This window comes from Macrotis lagotis, chromosome X (genome assembly GCF_037893015.1).
Source record: "Macrotis lagotis isolate mMagLag1 chromosome X, bilby.v1.9.chrom.fasta, whole genome shotgun sequence".
NCBI lineage: Eukaryota > Metazoa > Chordata > Mammalia > Peramelemorphia > Peramelidae > Macrotis > Macrotis lagotis.
This window is the reverse complement of record NC_133666.1, coordinates 296,982,283-296,997,396: the sequence shown is the minus strand read 5'-3', so window position 1 is coordinate 296,997,396 and position 15,114 is coordinate 296,982,283. Positions and strand designations below refer to the sequence as shown.

The following is a 15,114-nucleotide window of genomic DNA, read 5'->3' as shown; positions in this document are numbered from 1 at the left end:
TATATTGAGATTTCTTTAAACACTTTAATATCATAATTCTTCAGCTTATTCATTTCCTATGACCTATTCATCCACCTTAAACCAACTGCAGAAGTGATAGAGATGTCATCCCCTTGATCTTTCCATCATCCACAAGTATTCCAGTTTCATGTTTATGAACTCTGAAATACCTTTTGCTGATCATAGTCTGTTGTCTTTCCACCTCTGCTTCTTGAATCTCTTTACCATGTTGTTTATCCTCTTCATGACTTCCAGTTTTTCTGCCCCTCATTTTTCTAGGTTATCCCTACACTGGCTACATTCTCTTTATTTTCCTAACTTCACCCTTTGGTGAACCAGTTCAACTCTATACAATCCTTTTTTCTCAAGTCCTTTACCCTATTATCCTTTTTTTAATTGATATTTTATTTTATTTTATTTTTCCAGTTATATGCTATGAAAGGTTTTCATCATTCATCCATTTGCATATTTATAAGTTACACATTTTTCTACCACCCTCCCTTCTCATCACCCTTACCGCAGCAGCACTCTGGTTAAAGTTGTACATGAATATTTGTATTTAGTGTATTTAATGTATTTGCATATTCATTAGAGATTATGGAATTCATTAGGGGAAATCAGGGATAAGGAAGAAATAAGGGAAAAGAAAGAGAACCATGGAATAGGAAGGAAAAACATGAGAAGTTTTTAAAAAGTGAACAGATTCTGTGTGGGTTTTTTTTTTTCTTTATTTCTTCCTCTGGATGTGGATGGTATTGTCTATAACAGATCTGCCAGGATTGTCCTAGATCCTGTTGAGAGAAGCTACATCTATCGTAGTTGATCAACTCACAGTATTTTTGTTAATGTGCAGAAGTTCTCTCTGCTCCCTTCAATAAGCATTAGTTCATTGGAATTCTTTCCATGCTTCTCTAGAATCTCGATCATTCATGGTTTCTTGTAGAACAATTGTATTCCATAACATTTATAACTCGTTCAACCATTGCCCAGCTGATGAGCATCCCCTCAATTTCCAGTTCTTTGCCACTACAAAAAGGACTGATATAAATATTTTTAAACATTGGGACTTTCATCGTTTTTTATTATTTCTTTTAATATTGGTCTAGAATTGGAATTGCTGGATCAAAGGATATGATCAGTTTTTGTTCTTCAGGCATAGTTCCAGATTGCTCTCCAGAATGGTTGTATTACTTCACAACTCCACCTACAATGCATTAATGTCCAATCTTTCCACAACCTCTCCAACATTTATTATTTTCCCTTTTTGTTTTCTTAGCCAATCTGTTAGGTATGAGGGGTGTACCTCATCATTGTCTTAATTTGCATTTCTCTATTCACTAATGATTTAGAGCATTTTTTCATATTATTATTATAGTTTTAATTTATTTGTTTTGAAAACTGCTTGGTTACATCCTTTGACCATTTATCAGTCATTAACCTTTTATCCTGCCAAAGATTTTGTCCCAAGCTTCATCCTTGCATTATACCCACAATCTTCTGCCTTTTCACTCTTATATGCTGCTGAGTGAAACTGGAGCAGAACACAAAACTCTGCTGAGTCCAGTCCAGGATTATGTTAAGTAATCTCAGCTGAGCTTTCTTTTTATATTTTGCTAGATTGTCCTGTCCTTCCATCTTTCCTACTCTCCCACTCTTTCTGCTGAGAACCTTGCCTTAAAATATTGAATCCATTCAGGAAGAGCTTCGTCTTATCTCCTCATCCTCATCCCTCAAATGCTTCCCCCTGTCTCCTCCTGCTGTGTCACTTGAAAAAGTAGCCCTTCTCCAGTGACTCCAAACTACCTCTTGAATCAAATATAAACTCTTTGGCATTTAACCACCATTGATTATTATTCATTAACTCTCACAAATCACCTTGCCCTTTGTTACTACCTTTCCAGTTTTCACTTACCTTACTTTCTTCCATGGAAAAAATATGGAGTATCTTACAGGGTAGCTCCTCTGGCTTTCTTGCACTTCCTCAGACACGTCTTCCCAAGTCCGGTCTCCTCCCTTTGCCCTGGTTTCCCTTATGTCTGTGATTCTCTGTACAACCACCTCTTAGTTTCCTTGGCATCTCTCAAAGTTCAGCTGAAATCCCATCTTTTTTCAGGAGGCTTCTTCCCTTTCCTCCCAAGTTACTAATGCCTTTCCTCTCAGATTATCTTAATTTCCTCTGTTTATATTTTGTCTGGACCTTGTTGCTTTCTTATTGCCTCCCTTATTAGAATGTAAGCTCCTTGAGGGCAGAAACTGTTGTTTTCCCCTTCATATTCCCAGCACTTACCATTATGAATAACATATAGTTAGTGGTTATGCTTGGTGACTGACTCCTTATTCTCACTTTCTTAGTTAGTCAGGCTCGTTTTAATATCTACTCATGGTCTGATAGCCCCATCTCCCTCCCTTTCCCTTCCATGACTTATTTTATGATACCATGTGATCTTTCTGAATCCTTTCTTGTTCCCTTCCATTAGTCCTCATTCTACACCAGTCCTTGTCTTCTTCCTGCTTTTTCTCTGATTCTTTCATTTCTTCTGCTTTTTTCCCCACTCCTAATTAGATCATATAATCATAGGTTTAGAGCTGGAAGAAAGCTCAAAGACCTTTTAGATCAACCTCTTCCCTTTACAGATGAGGAAACTGAAACCCAGAACAATGAAATGATTTTCCCATGATGCCATAGGTAGCAAGTGACAGAACTGGGTTCAAACTCTAGGCTTGGACCCCAAATAGAGTGTTGATATCACTCCTCCTCTTCCTTGAATCTATCTATATCTTTACCCTTATTTTTTTTTCAAGTTCTTCCAAATTTCCCCTCCCTCCATTCTGCCTCTGATCTATTTTACAGTTCTTCACTTCAAAGCCTTTTACTTCTCTTGTTCCTTTTTCCAATTCAACTGGAAGCAAATACCTCATTGATATGAATAACTTTATTATTAACTATGGGCAGCTAGGTGGCACCATGGATATAGAGCACTGGCCTTGGATTCAGGAGGACAGGAATTTGAATCCGACCTCAGACACTTGACTTAGCAGCTATGTGACCTTGGGCAAGTCATTTAACCCTGATTGCCTGGCATCTAACCATCTCCTGTTTATATTCATAATTCATATCTGGCCACTAAACCCAGATGGTTCTGGAGGAAAAAGTGAGACTCATGATTTAGCACAGCATCCCTGTCACTCAAATAAAATTCATGTGCTTGTCATGCTCACGTGCTTGTCATGCCATCATTTCCCCTGTTGTCATGGTCTTCTTTAAAAATGAAGGACAAACATTATTAGTGTTAGACAATTATGTATGTATATCAAAATTATACACCTTCTCTTGGGTCAAACTGTGCTAATCAACCATACAACAGACAAAATAAATTAGAAATTAGAACAGATAGAGGGAGAAAATTTTGCTAGAGATTTAAATACTAAAGTTGTACTTGAAATTCTTAAGTGACTTGTAAATCATTAAAAAGTCAATATGTTAAAAAAATTAAGATTTGCTTCCAAGAATATATTTTATCTTTTTTGCCACACATAGTGTTGTTGATAGATATGACAGATTAAAATTGGTTTCAAAGTATGTTAAAAAATGTAAGAAATTTCTGCATTCATTTTGGATCAACATTAACACAATTAACTAGTTTGTCTTCTTAAAGACAATTGACTTGTTTTGCAAAATGACTAATGATTTAGTTATAATCTGTGTAGTTTTTAAAATGAATCTTGGCATTTCGGTTTCAAAAGAATAATAAGTTTTATTTTTAGAGTTACCACAATAAAGTACTAGTTATATGGTTGTAAATAATAATTGACTAAGTGTTGCCATAGTATATGGCAAGTAAATGATATTTGGCAAGCTTGGCTAATTGTCATCAAGACATATCCAATATTATCATATTCTTTGAAATTACATTAGTTTGAAAATACTAATAATCTCTTTAATAATTACTTTAATAAAGTAATACAGATTGATAGTTGATGTGAGAAGAATCCAAAAAGAAATAAAAATGAAGTTTTCAAAAAATTATAGTATCATTGATAATGTCATTCATGAACATATATATGGACTGTCATGTCCAACCAAGCAAATCTGACAGACAATGACTGAATATGACCGATTAGCAAATCCTTTGGCATAGCAACTCAGACTTTAGTCTGGCATCCCATATAATCCTTCTCACCTTTGCATACTCCAGTCATTTGAACAACTAATAAATAAAGCAAGCTACCATCATACATTTAAGGAATAGAAATATTTAATTTAGTCTTGGAAATTAGCATACATGTTTATAGGTCCTAGATCCAAGAAGAGCAGAGGAATAAACAAAAGCTGAAATAAATCATTCTGACTTGATAATAAAACTATCTAAAAACAATTGTAAAATTCTTTTTGGACATAAAACTAAATATATAACAAATATAATAAGAATTAAAAGTGACCGAGACTACTAATATCATATTCTTCATATTATAGTCACAAGCATTAACTGTCATTTATTTTTATGATATAGTAAATATGAGGAAAATGGGAACAATTTTGTAAATTATAACTTTATTTATGTTGATAGATTTTTTAAAAAAATTTAAGTTTATCTGACTTAAGCCTGTAGAAAAAAAACAAAGGAACACAAAATCTGCCGTATCAGGAAACTCAGATTTCACTCATGCCTAGACCAGGGAACCTTTCCTCACTAATTACCAAAACTGTTACCAACTATTTAGTGTCTTTCTACATTGAAAACCCCCAATCTCTGAGCATTCATAACTTTGTGCAATCATTATTTAAGCAAATATTATTTGCATACAACATTACAGGGTTAAAAATCTACACATATACATGAAAAAAGTTATGAATCAAGGGCAGCTAGGTTGCACAATGGATAGAGCACCAGCCCTGGAGTCAGGAAGACCTGAGTTCAAATGTGTTCTCAGACACATAATGACTTAGCTGTGTGACCTTGGCCAAGTCACTTAACCCCACTGCCTTGTAAAAGACTAAAAATATAAGTTATGAGTCATTGGGTACTCAAGTTAATAGAATTAGTAAAACTATCCAGAATTAAACTTTCTGTTCTAAGCTAGTCTTATGCTGAGCACCAAATAGGATTTGAGCCTAAATTAATGATTAGATTACTATCTTTGGTCAAGAGGGAGGCACAATGCCTTTCTTCTCTTCCAGAAGTATACTGTGGTATTCCAAACCATACCTGATCTAGCTAGGGTCTTCTATTCAAGTCTGAGAGGATAAAAATTGTAATTGCTTATTATCTAGTTACATGATTCCTCCACTCAAATTACACAAGAAATATTGTAATTTGATATTTTTAATATTTTTTCATTCATGTCCAAATTCAGACATGTGGATATTATTATTTACTATTAAAAGACTAATCATCACATTTAATATTCTAGTGTCTTACCTGTTTTTTTTCATTATTCAAATATATTAATAATTATGAGATTTGTTGCAAAACAACCCCATTTAAAACCCCTGTATCTTTCACATTTAAAAAAAAAGCCAAAATAGGGTTCAGCCATCACAATTGAATTTCACTTGATTCTCAAAGTTATTAAAAAGTCTCAATTTTTAATTGTTATGGAGTCATGTATTTATTTTTTAGATTACCATTAGAATTGATCACTGAAATGTGTTAATATTCCTCACTATATTGCAGCTCAAGTCTCACCTGTTTCTTGTTATAATGTTAAATTCAGGTTCTACATGGTCAGCTATTATGAACGGAATCACAGAATAGCAGTTGGAGCTCGCCATGGTTCAGTGGCCCTGTACGACATCCGGACTGGAAAATGTCAGGTAAATAAATCATTGTGACTTCCTCTCCATAAAGTGTGTAAGTTATTGAAAGCAAAAAGAGCCTAGCACTGCCCCAGTTGACATGCTGAGCTGCTAGAACATTATGGATAATGCTAAAAGGATCAATAGTTTAATGAAGGACTCCAAGAGTATAGAGCCCTACTGTCTTCATTCACTGAAACTGAAGGTTGCCATAGATGGGTTAATAATAGGAGTCCAAAGTAAGGTATTACTGCTCACAAACTACTCTGTAATAAGCCTTGTCTTTAAAAACAATAAAACAAAGACAACATTTTTCTGGCATTATGTAGGATTCAGTTGTATTGCCAAGTTTATCTGTAAAAATTTATGATGCTGTATTTTGATAATGATATGACTTTACAGAATTAACTTTTCCAATGCTAACCAAGACAGAATCTTAGCAGAATTAGTTAATAGAAATTTTCAATTAGGAAACATTGTGATCTGCTTTGAATTTTGAAATTATAACTTGATATTTATTAACATGCCTGAATGAAAACTAATCTTAACCCGTTAACCTGTGCTTGTGTCATCTATGAGTTTGTTTTTCATTTTGATTCATAGTTTCTTATATTTCACTTTACATCATTATTAATGGTGATGTATTACGTGTGTGTGTGTGTGTGTGTGTGTGTGTGTGTGTTGGCTTTGTCAAAATTTTCAAGAGAAAATATAAAGAAATTCAAACTTAAACAAGTTAGGTGAGATTTTGAATTGTTTGTTAAATTAAACTTGAACACAAGATAATTAAGAGATAAATTTAATAAAATTTAATAGAGAATTGTGAAAGCATTCATCAATCTTGACTATTATGTTCCTTTATCATAAGCTATATATTGCCATGGTAAAACCATGTCAAGTTCAAAAACCTCCTTTAAGTTATATTTAATGCTCAGGGTTAAGAAATACAAACTGACTCTGAGAGAAATTTTAAGTAATAGAGTACTGGATTTAGAGTCAAAGCTTGGATCCAGATCCTTGCATTGCTATTGTACTACGTGTACATACTTTAAAAAAAGTCACTGAACCTCTTGGATATATAAACCAGTAATTTTTTGTGTACTCTTTTTTTAATATGAATAAAATGAAGATCATTGGTTTTCAAAAAATAGAAGAGAATGGAATCTGCAAGTGGTAGACCTGTAGCAACTTTTATTTTTGGCAGAGTCCTTAAATTAGTTATTGAAGAGATATTAAACCTCTAGTGTTCCTAGAAAAGGAAAAGTAGTTGAATTAATCAGAAGAACATCCTAATCAATTTAAGGTCATGGAGATAAAGAGATTGAGCATCATTTATGAAAGAACTAGCAACTAAGCTGGTATGACTTGATTTAGATCATAGGTCATAGAATATGAATGTCAAAGGAAGTAAAGTATTTAAATACTGTAAAGATAGGAAGGGACTAGATTGTAAAGACCTTTAAATCCCAAATAAAGGAATTTAGTTTTTTCATCCTAGAAATAATAGGGAGCGATTAGATTTATTGAATATGAACATTTTAAAAGTTATGCCTAATGAAATTCATTTTAGTATGGTAGGTATACTAAAAATAGGAAGAGGCAAATGAGATAATCCGATTAGAAGTTCATTAAGCTTATTGTAATGAGAGACATTGAGGGCTTGAATTCAGTTAGTAAGACTAGGGCCTCTTAACTTGTTACTGTCCTATTCAAATAAATATATATAAAACTGCAATATCTTTCTTCCAAATCCCTTTCCCTTCCCTATTGCTGTTGAGGGCACTTAGTAGTCATTGAGTCTAGTTATCATTCTTGACTCCAATATCTCATCCCCCGTGATGAGTCTGTTGCCAAGGCCCATGCATCTGACCTTGTGCACATTCCCTTCTCTCTTCTGACATGCCCACCACATTTGTAGACTGCCTCATCACTTCACACATGGACTATTGCAGTGCTCTGCTGGTGGATCTGCCTGCCGCTAGTCTCTGCTCAGTTCAGTTCATCTTTAGCAGCTGTCCAAGTGATCTTCCTGAAAGACAGATATGACCATGTTCCCCCTCTGCTTAAAAATATGTAATGACTCGATGGGGTGGCAGATAGAGACCTGGGCCTGGGCTCAGAAAGGCCAGAGGTCAGATATGGCCTCTGGGACCCTGAGCAAGATATTGAACCTGCATCTACCTCAGTATCCTCAGCTGTAAAATAGAGTTGGTAATGCTGCCTGCTCCACAAGATTGTTTTGAAGATCAGATAAAATATTATTTATAAAATGCTCAGCACAGTAGTGTAAAGGAATTCAAACTTAAACCAGTTAGTTGAGAGTTTGAATTGTTTGCTAAATTAAACTTGAACACAAGTGTGTATATGTGTCCATGTATGTACATACAATACACAAGTATGTATTTTGTTTATTTTTTCTGTTTTTCATCCTCCTTAATTTTTCATCTTTTAATACCCTTGGGATAACTGTGTTTAACTGAATTTCTTTCTAAGCTTTCTTTAAACTGGTTTTATTCTCTGCTTTATGAAACAATGCTATTCATAATCATCCATCATCTTTTTCATAAGATTTTACAAACTCATTTATATTCTAAACCAATGTTGCCTTTGGTCACTGTCTCTTTGTGTTTGGCAAGTAAGACCAGTTTCTAATGAGTAAGATAATTTCAGACTCTTTTTGGTCTCTGTATAGCTTACATCATTGTAACTTTTGTATGAAATTATTATAATCAATGCCAAATTCATTTCTGCTGCCATTACTTATTTTTCCTTATCAGTTTCTGTTTAAATAGTTCAGTTTTAAATTGTTTCAATTGAATGCTAAACTTTTTTTCATAATTTTTCTTTCTATTAATTCTGTTGGTCTTAGTGGACAAAGAAAACTAATTTAAGATTCACTTATGTTAATTTTCAGTCTTTTCCTGTCTTCTAAAATGTAGATATTTTCACCACTTGTGATGTTATTGAGGTTTGTCCTTGGAAGACAAATAGAATATTTCCAGGTCCATACTCAAACTCTTCTAGCATTGTAAAACTAGCCAGAGCTCGTACTCCAGTAGCATTGCTCTTGAAAGCCCAGGTTTACTTCACTGCTATGATAAGACATCCAAGTACAACTTTGTAGAAGAATCCACTGAATGTTGTTGATTTTACAAGTATGGACTTTGGTGGTAAACTTGGATTTTTGAAGATAGCTTCTTTCTATTCAATTTTATCCCTGTTTTTTTGTTTGTAGATAGACCTTGTCCAAGCTGTGTGAAAGATATAAGATCCATATGGTTTATATTTCAAAATGTAGACAACATGATTCTTCATCTTCTTTGCTTTTCCTGTGTCCATTAATAATCTCTTGTCTTCAAGGTGGCTTTGGAATTCATTGAGGAGATCCTTCAGTATTTTCATTGTTTGGAGCAATCAGCTCATTGTTCATTTTGTAAAGCTCATAAAATCACAGATTTAGAGATGGCAAAGACTTACATATTATCAAGTGTGATCCTCTTATTTTACAGATGAGGGAACTAAGACTAAAAGAGAGATTAATTTTCTTGCCATGGATCACAGACCAGTAATTATATAAAGAGGGTCTTCCTGAGTTCTTGCTCCTAATTCCATTGCACCACATGTTTGCCTCTAGCAGCAAACAAGAGTATCTGGAATACCTCACTATCTACATGGAATTTTATTTTGACTGAGTCATACATCTTCATAACACTTGGGTATCTCTCTGTCTTTATCTTTTCCCCATGGTATCCAGCAGTTTATTGAGTAATTTCTCAGATTTCATCTGTTAAGGAGTCTTGAATGGTTCTAAATCATGTATGGTCAAAACCTTGTTGGAAGAGAGCCTTTAAAGCTGATTTTTATCCTTCTAAATCAAGTACTTTTTTTTTAAACAAAACAGTAGATACGATGAGATATCTTACATTCTCTGTACCTCTCATTTTGTTGTGTACCTGAAAATGTATGATATGATGTTAAGAATCATTTATATGAGTTTACCCTGTTTTGTTCTCATTTTTCCCCCAAGAAAATGCTAATGAAGTGCATAAACTATTCTCATACTTTTTAAAGCTGAGAAAGTCGACTTATGAATCATGAGAAACTGATGGCTTATCAGTCTCATTTTTCCAACCCTTCTAGACTTCCATTCTCCTCAAAAACCTCAGCTTTTTCACCTATAAAGTAATTTACCTAATCTGTTTCACAGAGTTGTGAAAAAAGCAAAAGTCTGTAGAAATATAAGCTGCTGTTATTGATATACCTTGTGAACTAATCCCTGAATAATACCTTTAAAATTGTGTCAGTCTAAGCATGAATTTCTTTTATATTTTTGTCTAGGTTTACCTCTTCCTCCAAATTTGATTTTCTTCAAATGTATCTCCTTTTCTGTAACATTGAATACTGAGATGAATTCAAATGTGATATTCCCAATATCTGGTCTAAAGAGTACAAATTTGACTTCAGAAATGAGCTAGCTGGGTGACTCTAGGCAAGTCACTGCTTGCCTCAGTTTTTTCATCTGTAAAGTAGGGGAGTGAAGGGAGATGATAGTATCTCCTTCCCAGGACTGTTACAAGAGAAAAATGAAATAATACTTATAAAGTACTTTGCAAACCTTAAAGTACTCTGCAGACACTATTATTAGTTGGTGACTTTGGTGGTTTAGTTGACTAGATAAGCAATTCTTTCCACCCTCACCTCTCAATGAGTATCACTTTTGAAGTTACATACTGAAACAAAACAACTGTACTTGATAAAAGGATATTATTCTTAGGTTAAAGCATAAGTAGTTGTTCTTGCTGTTATGGAAAGCCAGTTCTGGAAAGGCAGTGAGAAGGATGATTAAAGAGCTAAGTCTGTATGAGTAAAGAAGAGTCCAGGTGAAGCAAGTAACTTCTTCTCTTAATAGGTTAAGGGGAAGAGCTTGTTTCCCTTTCCTTCTTTTTAGATTGGTTGGTGGAGAGTTCAGTAAGAAAAACAAAATCATACTTCCCAATCTTTACATTTGACTACTACTCCCCAACCCATTTTTTTCTCCCATTGCTTTAGGATATGTGCAGAGTTTGTTTTTGTCCCTGAAGATCACATGGCTTTCAAAATCTTTTTCTCCCTTTTTCTGTCATTTTTAAGTATGAGTTTAAAATCAGAGGCTATCTAAAGTTGTATTGTGAGAAAAGTTCATAATTTTAATTCTTCATGTATTTTCTTAAGATATGATATTAAGGGGGCAGCTAAGTGGTGCAAAAATGATGAATAATTCTTATATCAACTAAAACATAACCATTGAGGTAAAGTTCTTATAGGTGACTTCTTTTTCAAATTCCTATTCTGTATTATTGCAATACCAAGCATCCTCTTGTTTTCAGGTCCCTGGCCTCCTTCTACTTCAAAATCCTTATATACTCTAGATAGAATTTTAGTCTTCTAGATTTCCAACTTCAGAATTGTCTTCAACTTTTCCTGCTCTTTTATAACCATGTATCCCATTGGCTCATTATACCAGAAAAGCATTTCTTTCCATGGCTCTCATCCTGGTTAAGACTTTTATTGCTTTATGCATAGACTTTGTGCTTCATGCATAGGTGGAATCAACTTACTGGTTTCTTTGCCTTTATTTTCTCCCTGTATACTGCTCAGTCCCTGTGCTACCAATCTGATTTTGGGGGGATAATGATATAAAGAACTCCAAAGGATTTTTCTCTCACAACATGATCAAGTAGGATCTATACTTAGCATGGTTATAAATATAGAACCTATATCAGATTACTTTCTGTCAAGGGGAGGGAAGGGAAGGGAAGTGGGGAGAAAAATGTAAAACTCAAAACTATGCAAAAAATGATTGGTAAAAACTACTGTGGTTGGAAAATCAAATAAAATATTAAAAAAAATTATGATGAGGAACTTTATCTACCAGTAAAAATTTGTACCTGCTTTATAACTTAAGAGTCTTAGTTAGGGGTAGGGGGAAAGAAGGGATTTAAACGTAAGTGATTTTCCCAGCAGAACAAACAGTATGTGTCAGAGGCAAGACCAGCGCTCTTAGGCTAACTACTACACCACAGTGCTTTATAGCATCAGATTGATTTTCCAAAGTAAATACTTTCAATGGCTCTCCCTCTTAAACTTTGCATATCTTAAATTCATTATCTTTCCCCTGAGACTCTTTCCTCTTCCAAACTCTCCCATTTCTCTCAAAGTGACCCCCATCTTTAAATTCTCCTGGATTTGTAACCTTGTCATTATTCTCTGTACTTTACCATCACTAATCTCAAATATCGAAACAGTTGCTAGATCTTGTCATTTCTATCTTCATAATTTACATCTGAATCCTTCTCCTTATTCACATAACCACCACCTTAGTCCATCCCCTCACCTAAATTTTGACAATATACACAACTGATTGGTCTCCTTGCCTTCTCTTTCACCACTCTAATTTTTCCTGTACAGTGATACCAAATCAGTTTTTCCTTAAGCACAGAAGCATTATACCTTAATCTTTATTTCCATTCTCATTGAACATTACTCACCATCCCATATTCTGTGATCTAGCCAATCTGGTATCTTCTCTCTGTTCCTGCATACAGCTCTCCATCTGTCATATCTGCTTTCACTCTTGCCATTAACCATATGACTGGAATGTGTGTCCTCCTTACTTTCACTTCAGAGGATCCCTCTCCTGAAGATGTGGCCCAAGCACCATCCCCTTCATGAAACCTTCCCCCAGCTCCTAGAAGCTGGTGCCTTCCCTTCCAAACCATCTTGTATCTATTTGTATTTATTAATTTTATATTTTTCTATGTATTTGTTGTTGTCTCCATTGGAGCAGAAACTTCTTCAAATGGAGATCATTTCATTCTTGGTAATTGTATCCCCAGAACCTTAGCACAGTGCCTTGTTTGTAGTAGGCACTTAATAAATACTTGTTGATTGATTGTTTATGGAGTAAAATCCAAACTTCATAACTTGATTTTTAAGCCCTTCTTTATTTACAGTATACGTCTTTGTTTTTTCTACAAACATCCTGACCCTTTTACCTACTATCTATGAGAATTTACCTGGGCCTTAGTTTCCTCCTATATATAAAATGAGGGCTTTGGATTTCATGACCTCCAAGGTCCCTTCCAGTTCTAGACTGATGATCCTATGGTTCTATAACTCTCTGTCTATCCACCTTCCTAGGAATACAACTTTCTTGTATTTTATCAACTCAAATTTACTCATGCTGTTACTCCTACATAGATTGCCCATCCCAAAGTATTCTTCAAAACAATCTGAATTCCTACTTGACCACTTTGATTCACTGTCATAACTTTTATTGCCTATGCCATTTATTTATCAGGTATTACCTTGTGCTCCTTTATTAGACAATCTAATCACCCTCAACTAGATTATACATACATATAAGGAACCATAGAATAGGAGAAAGATAACTAGATTTTTATGCAGATCTGAATTTGGGGGCAGTCAGGTAACACATTAGATAGAATACTGACCTGGAGTCAGAAGGACCTAAATTCAAATCTGAACTCAGACACTTCATAATTACCTAGCTGTATGGCCTTGGGCAAGCCACTTAACCTCATTGCCTTGCAAAAAACAATAAAAAAAAAAGATGAATACAAGTCCCAGTGCCAACATTTATTAGCTATGTGACTTGAACAAGGCAATCTGAGTCAAAGTTTCTTCTTAATAAAATAAGGACAAATGTGATCCTTGAAATAATACATTATCAGTGTACATAGAACAACTGTCTAAGCAAATAATCTCTTTTTACTCTAGTAGACAGTTTCAGGATTCACTAATGCCCACAAACCATCATATATCCTAGCCAGTCACTCTCATAATGAATGTCTCTGAATTTAGAGTGATCCTCAGGTAATAGAAATAGTTGATTATTGGGTCTAGACTTTTCAGTTTCTTAGAACTTAAAATCTGAGTTAGTTTTCAAGAAGCCAGGGTCACTTCTATTGAAGTTAGACTTTTGTGGAGGCATACACCATTTACATGAGTTATGATAATGTGCTTGTGCATTACACCTGATAGTAGACACTCAGTAAAAACTTTTTGTTTTCATTGAGGGTAGTGAAAACTTTAGACAGTTGGTATGAGGAAATTAGAAATAAGTTATTTTGAAAATACTCTGTGGAATATAGTAAATGATGAGCACATTAGGATCCTTAAAAAAAAGGTCCATTGGGACAGGAGAAATTATCTAAAGATACCCTTTGAATGAGCCTTTTCTTTCTTTCTAGAGAGAGCAGACAAATAGAATGAAGTAACATCTAGGAGAAGCTGAGAGCAGTTGCCTACAAATAACTACAATTTTTGAGACTGGAAACAGGCATCCCTTAACTTACAAAGTTTCATTTATGAATCAAATGTTTGGGACAAAAAATGTTTTCCAGTAGAAATAATTATTATAGATTCCCAGATGAGCCTATAAAAGCTTACTTTACCCACAACACATTATTTTTGTAACTTAAAATAATGAATAATAATATCCTGCAATACTTGTAATTTAATGTTGAAATTCAAAATTATAACTAAGTCTTTTTTTTCTTGATTGCTTCTAAATTCTTAAGTTAAAAGCAAGCTTAATTAAAGGAGGTTGATGAGGTAGGTGTGATCCTGGAGTCACAAAGCTGAAAGGGATCACACAGTCCCACATAGTAAATCCTTTTATGATCAGATCTCTGCTTGAAAAGGCTATGCATTATCTTTGTTTAAGTGAAGCATCCCATTATGGAAAAGCTGTAATTGTTGGGAAATTCTGAATCTGAAATCTGCTTTTTTGTAGCTGCTATTCATTGATTTTTAGAATTATCTACTAAAAGCAAATAAATTTCCTCTTCTGTAGTGATACTATGATATACTACTCCCTTTCCGTGTCCTCACAAATCATCTTTTGGGACTCAATTATTCTATTACCAAATATATCTAATAATTCATTAATTTAGCAGACATTCAATGAGCACCTACTTGTGTAGAAGACTGTGCTAGGCATTAGGAGAGTTATAAAGTTCAAATAGGACAAGAGTACTCTCATGGAGCTTAATTAAAATGTGCAATGAGAATGAGACAAACAAATAATTGTAGTGTTCAAAATTACATGAGCATATTAAAAGTTCTGTTTGAAAACCTAGGGGGACAGTGTATAGAGGAGACATAGATGTTCCAGTTCAATGAGGAGAAAAGTAATAGAAGATAAAGCTCAAGATGTAGAATAGTACCAAATCATAGAGGGCTCTTGAATCCAGAAAGGGTTATTTAAACTTTATTAGTAAAACAATAAGGAGTCACTGAACATTTTTGAGCAC

General features: G+C 34.2%; 1 protein-coding gene across 2 annotated transcripts in view; it reads left to right on the top strand.

Annotated features, from left to right (window-relative positions):
• The window catches only part of WDR7 (WD repeat domain 7), a 483,043-nt gene that overhangs the window by 390,690 nt on the left and 77,239 nt on the right, over positions 1-15,114 (top strand). For both annotated transcript variants that reach the window (XM_074208025.1, XM_074208024.1), the window contains one exon: positions 5,716-5,815. In XM_074208025.1, coding sequence (XP_074064126.1) covers positions 5,716-5,815 — 100 coding nt within the window. The remainder of the gene's footprint in view (positions 1-5,715; positions 5,816-15,114) is intronic.